Raw genomic sequence first — 6,000 nt, forward strand, 5'->3', positions numbered from 1 at the left:
TGGGACTTTTGCTGATGGTCACTAATAGACTCATCTACTTAAGAAATGAGAGAAATCAATAGTCTGACTTAGGTGTGTTACAGAGCACCCAAAATGAGCACTGTGCTGGCACCGCCGGTTGCTGTGTCCGGGAACTGCAGTGGTCAAACCGCGTGGTTCCCAGACATAACAAAAAGAAGCCGCAAAAAGCGGCTTCTTTTTGCGCCCTGGAAGTGGTGGCACAAGTGGCCAATGGCGCACTCATGACGTCACTTCCGTCGCGGGACGTGCGGGCACTATGCATGGAACGGGCGCCGCCATTTTGTTCATCCCCAGGACGTACTAGGATTAGGGGCATGCATAAAGGATGCCCTTTCCTAACCCTAGTACGTCCTGGGGATGTACTTTACGCCCATGCGGAACGGGCCACAGTATGACTAGCACTTTTTAGGTTCTCATTGCTCATGTAAAGGGGTGAACCACATCTTGTCCCTCTGATTTTTGTGGCCACTGCTGAATTTGGTGTTGACAGCAATACCCCACCTCTAAATATTTGGCCAGTATGGTGTTGTGGCTTCACTATGACTCTGGAGACCAGGTTCAATTCCTGGCTCGGCCATGTAAACCCACTGGGTGACTTTGGACAAGTCACATTCTCTCAGCCTCAAAGGATGGCAATGATAAACCCCCTCTTAAGTAGTTTGCTAAGAAAAACTCATGGTAGGGTCACCTTAGGGTCACCATAAGTCGGAAATACCTTGAAGATATTTCAAGAAAAACAACAACAACAACATTTCATCTAACAAAATGCATGCAGGGAGCTTATGCCTTGGTTTTTGTTTTGTTTTTTAATCTCTTGGAATTGCAATTCTCCATTAAAACAACTCTCTCCATTCACATTGTTTTTAAAGCAGAAATGAGACTTCAAAAGCAGTATAAAGAACATTTATTAGAATAAATCAATAAATAAAATCTATGGTATAGATGATGCAAGCACACACACACTTACAAGAATAAAGAAACAACAAATAACTCACACTGGGTGATTGTTAATAGGGTCACAACATACCAAATCCAATGGGCAGCGTGATTGTCCATGTGCAATCCAAACTGCTGGGATAATTTCCAGGAAACCCAGGGCTAAGGATAACTCCACTGAAGTCTGACATAGAACCACCACACTGTGCTACAAGAGAATGAAGCACAAAGAGGTGGCTTAAAAACAAAATGAAACCAGGTTAAAATAGTTTAGCTGTCCTTCTTCGAACTGAGGCTGTCGTACTTCAGCCACATAATGAAAACACAACTCAATAGAAAAGACAATAATGCTAGGAAGGGTGGAGGATAGCAGAAAGAGCGGTAGGTTGCATATTAGATGAATAGATTCAATCTAGAAGGCCACAGCAGTGAGCCTGCAGGACATGAGTAGAGCAGTTGAAGACAGGAAAGTGTGGACATGTGTCACTCATAGGAATGCCATGAGCCGATGTCAACTCAAGGCAGTTAACAACAACAGATCCTTTCTTACTCACAAACCCTCTGATAGTTGATGAGTAAACTGTAGCCAAAGTGGGGCCATAGTTCTTCTGGAAAGTATAAAGTGATGACCATACTGGGGATTTGTTATATGGGTATTGCAAGGGAATGAAATGATTCATGCTGAGTAAGGACATAGCTGGATGAGTCATTGAAAAATAGAGATGGGAACTTACACTTATTTCATTCTTACATAGGAGAACAAACACATTTCAGAGTATTTTTTGTATTTCACCACCCCAAAAGTATTTCCATAAATCATAACAATTGGAGCATCTGTGGTTTTGCACAAACCCACTCAAAATGGAGAGGGGGGAGATTTAAAAAGAAGCGGTTCTTGCTGAAGGATCAAAAAAGAAGTGCTTTTGAAGTAGGACAATGTTTTTGCTGAAGGACAAAAAAAAGTGGTGTGATGTTCTATGGGAGATGTTGCAAAAAATTTGGCACATTTAAACGACTTGGTCATAAATATTAATTTGGGCACAAATCTTACATTTTATGAATCCTTTTATATGACATTTTAAGAAAAAATAAAATCTCTCTACAGTACATTATTCTGACACTCCAATTTCTGCTTCTACTGTTGATTTAAGGTACCTCACTCAACACACAGCTGCTCCAAATCTGCATGAAAATGTTTTCCACCAGTTTGACAACTCATTCTGAAATCATCAAGACAAAGTAGAAAATAATGTTCTGGTACAATCTCTGACAGTTCATGCTTAGCTGTGCAAATACTTTTCAGTTTGATATGAAATAAACATATGCAATACATAAGGAAACATACCTAAGCAAATTGGAATAGGATAATTCCATCTTCTTACTGGTCCAGGCATGCAGGTGATATGTGAGTGTCCCTATGAATGACAAGTGACTGTGTTATTATTTAAGAAAAACAATCAAGCCAGTGAAGCAGTGTTTTGCTGTTATTACAACAGTGTTTTCCCCAGCTACTCTCTTAGGGAGGGGAAATGAATGGCAAAGCTTGTCAGGTCTTGGAGCTGGATAGCCAGGCTTCATGCAGAAAGAGCAGGTTGGCTATAGCTGTATAAATTAGTCCTGCTCAGCTCAAAAAAGGCATAAAAGCCCCCCCAACCCCGCTGCATCTTCACTGCATAAATACAGCAGTTTGACACCACTTTAACTGCCATGGCTCAAATTCTGGGATTTCTAGTCTGTTGTAGCACCAGAGCTCTCCGCCAGAGAAGGCTAAATATCTCATCTAACTTGCCAGGGACCAGAAGCCATTGGCATTGGGGCTGGTACCAGGCAAGAGGCTACCATATTTAGTAGCACTGCTCTAGCTGAAACTAGCAACTAGATTTACGCCTAGGTACCTACAACAGAAAACTAATTTTACTCACCACTGGGGAAAATGTTCAAGCAGTTAATTTTTATATTTTTCAATGGTATATTCACATGGTGGTTACTCTTATGAGAAAATAGTTTGGTACAGATTTTTTTTTAAAAAAAAAAATCCTCTCTTTTTTAGTTAGAATGTATATTTAATGAAATGTTATGCATTTCCATGTATGAATTTAGATTTTCTAAAAGGGAGACAACTTTTTTTCTGAAATGCAATGAGCCATAATAAATTTAAGCATGCCTGAGATTTTATTAGTTTAAGCATTTATGAGAACTATCCCCCCTCCCATTCATTTGTTTCATTCATTCTTCAGTTTTACTGTTTCATCCTGATCCCCTAATTTATTCCCATTGCATTCTTCAGAATCTGATAATATTCATCTAATGATTACCTCATACTGTCCTATGTTAGACAATGTAATATCCTATGGCTTGGAACTGATTTTTTTTCTCCCAGAAAGGGCAGAGGTGATTTTGCTTCACTCAAAAGGTTGTCCAGTCTTTGCTGTCTCTGAATTTGCCATATGCCTACTATGACACTAATTCATGATTCTTTGAAATTCGTATAGGATTTTTCAGTGGGTTCATGAATCTACTGCAAGATAGAGGAGGCAAGAAAGTCTATTGTATCCAGTTGCAGTTGGTAGGATTGGAGTGTGTGTGTGTGTATTTCAAATGATACACAGATTTCAGGGAAAATTGATAGCAGAGCCCCATCTTTATCAACTGAATTTCACTAGGAGCTCAATTGGGGAAAAATAGATAGAACTAAATCAATTATTAATAAATTAATGTTTTTGGTTTTATAAAATCAAAATGTGATGAAATGTGAACAATTACATGTGAACGAAATTGACATTTTCCCCCAATCCTACCTGAAGGGAATATCCTTGGTCACACTGAAAGGAAACTACATCTCCAACCATGTATCTGTCTCCAATCTTAATTCCACTGTTTGGTGTCTGAGGTTCGGGGCAAGAGTCCAAACCTATAGCTGTGAAAAGTTAAAAAACTTAACAGTGACAAAATAACTTTCCTCCACTGAAGATACAAATTTTGACACATACAGAAAATTGTTATTAAACTTGTCAAATAACGAAATAATAATAATCCTTTATTCTTATATACCGCTATTCCTTTTTCAAGATCATAGCGGTGTACACGTTAAAAGACAGTATAAAGACAGCAAAAAACAGCGTTAAAACATCAAATAGCAATCTAAAAACAGATAATAAAACATCAACTCATAGGGGGGAAAGCTTGACGGAAAAGGAAAGTTTTTAGCATCCTCTTAAATCCATCAAGGGATGAGGCTGTGCGGAGCTCGTCGGGCAGGGTATTCCATAATCTGGGGGCTGAGATTGAAAATGCCCTCTATGTTGCACTATAATGAGCACTTGGAATAGACAAAAGATGTTTCCCACCCGACCTGAGAGTGCGGGGCGGATTGTACGGGGAGAGGCGGTCCTCCAAGTACCCTGGGCCCAAGCCATTTAGGGCTTTATAATAATAATAATAATAATAATAATAATAATAATAATAATAATAATAATAATCTTTATTTATACCCCGCCTTTCCACGATGTGATCAAGGCGGCTTACAGATAGAAGACAATAAATTACAAGTTAAAATATTACATATAAAAATTAAAACATCGTCAGAGGAGTAGGGACGGGAAACAAGCAATCAAAATATCAGGGCAAGAATAGAACAACAACTTTAAGGTAATTGGGGCAATTTCCCCAATTCTGAAAAAACCTTCTCTTGACCCCTCCTCTTTGTCTAGCTATCGTCCGATTTCTCTTCTTCCCTTTCTTTCTAAGGTTTTGGAACGGGTTGTCTATTCGCGCTGTCTTGAGTTTCTTGAAGCCAATTCCATCCTTGATCCCTTTCAGTCTGGCTTCCGCCCAAGGCATTCTACAGAGACAGCTCTCACTAAGATCTCGAATGACCTTTTACAGGCCAAGGCTAATGGCCTTTACTCTGTTCTCATTCTTCTCGATCTGTCTGCAGCCTTTGACACTGTTGATCACTGTCTTCTAGTTGACATACTCTCTGACCTTGGGTTCTCAGACTCTGTTCTCGACTGGTTTAGATCTTACTTGTCTGGCAGATCTTTTGCAGTAGTTGCAGGGGGTCAGACTTCTTCTCCTGTTCCCTTATCTGTTGGAGTTCCCCAGGGCTCTGTTCTGGGTCCCCTTCTGTTTTCTCTCTACACACTGTCCTTAGGAAAACTCATTAGCTCTTTTGGCTTTTCCTACCATCTGTATGCCGATGACACCCAGCTGTATCTTTCTGCCCCTGACCTTTCTCCAAGGCTTGAACAGCAAGTCTCATCTTGCCTTACAGCTGTCTCACAGTGGATGCGCCATCGGCGTTTGAAGCTCAACATGTCCAAGACGGAGCTTCTTGTCTTTCCTCCTAAGCCCAACCTTCAACACTCCTTTTCTGTCTCTGTGGACAACATTTCCATTCAACCAGTCCAGCAAGCCCGCAGTCTTGGCTTTATCTTTGACTCTTCTCTGTCGTGTATCCCTCAGATCCAGACCACAGCCAAGGCTTGTAGATTTCTTTTGTACAATATTGCCAAAATCCGACCATATCTCACTGCCTCTACTGCCAAGATCCTGGTCCATGCCCTAGTGATCTCACGACTGGATTACTGTAATGTCCTCCTGGCTGGGCTTCCTTTTTCTCACCTCCGTCCTTTAATCTCTGTCCAGCATTCAGCTGCACGCATTATCACTTCCACCCACCGCTCTGACCACATCTCTCCTGTGTTGGCATCCCTTCACTGGCTCCCTCTCCCTTTCCGCATTCAGTATAAGCTCCTGCTGTCGACATTCAAAGCCCTCCATGGACTGGCCCCTCCTTACTTATCAGACCTTCTTTCTCCTCACCTTCCCACCAGGGCCCTCCGTTCTGGTAGTCAAGGTCTGCTGTCTCAGCCCAGGATTTCCTCTGCCCCATCCCGGATTCGCCCCTTTTCACTTGCTGCCCCTCACTCCTGGAACCTTCTTCCTCCACAAGCAAGAGCCATCACTTCTTTAACCAGCTTCAAAACGGAGCTGAAAACCATCCTATTCAGACAAGCCTTCCCTGGCATCGCATAATTGTCG

The 6,000-nt window shown here is 41.3% G+C and overlaps 1 protein-coding gene across 6 annotated transcripts in view; it reads right to left on the minus strand.

Moving 5' to 3' along the window:
- The window catches only part of LOC121928362 (CUB and sushi domain-containing protein 3), an 810,382-nt gene that overhangs the window by 70,256 nt on the left and 734,126 nt on the right, over positions 1-6,000 (minus strand). For 5 of the 6 annotated variants that reach the window (XR_006103494.1, XM_042462948.1, XM_042462947.1 and 2 more), the window contains 3 exons: positions 3,756-3,874; positions 2,303-2,372; positions 1,049-1,165 (listed from right to left, as the gene is read on the minus strand). Coding sequence is in view for 5 of the 6 variants with exons in the window: in XM_042462948.1 (XP_042318882.1) it covers positions 1,049-1,165; positions 2,303-2,372; positions 3,756-3,874 (306 nt within the window). In the remaining variant the exon portion in view is untranslated. The remainder of the gene's footprint in view (positions 1-1,048; positions 1,166-2,302; positions 2,373-3,755; positions 3,875-6,000) is intronic. The other variant, XM_042462945.1, reaches the window with a different exon arrangement.

The sequence above is a fragment of the Sceloporus undulatus genome, chromosome 4 (assembly GCF_019175285.1).
Source record: "Sceloporus undulatus isolate JIND9_A2432 ecotype Alabama chromosome 4, SceUnd_v1.1, whole genome shotgun sequence".
In the NCBI taxonomy this organism is placed as follows: domain Eukaryota; kingdom Metazoa; phylum Chordata; class Lepidosauria; order Squamata; family Phrynosomatidae; genus Sceloporus; species Sceloporus undulatus.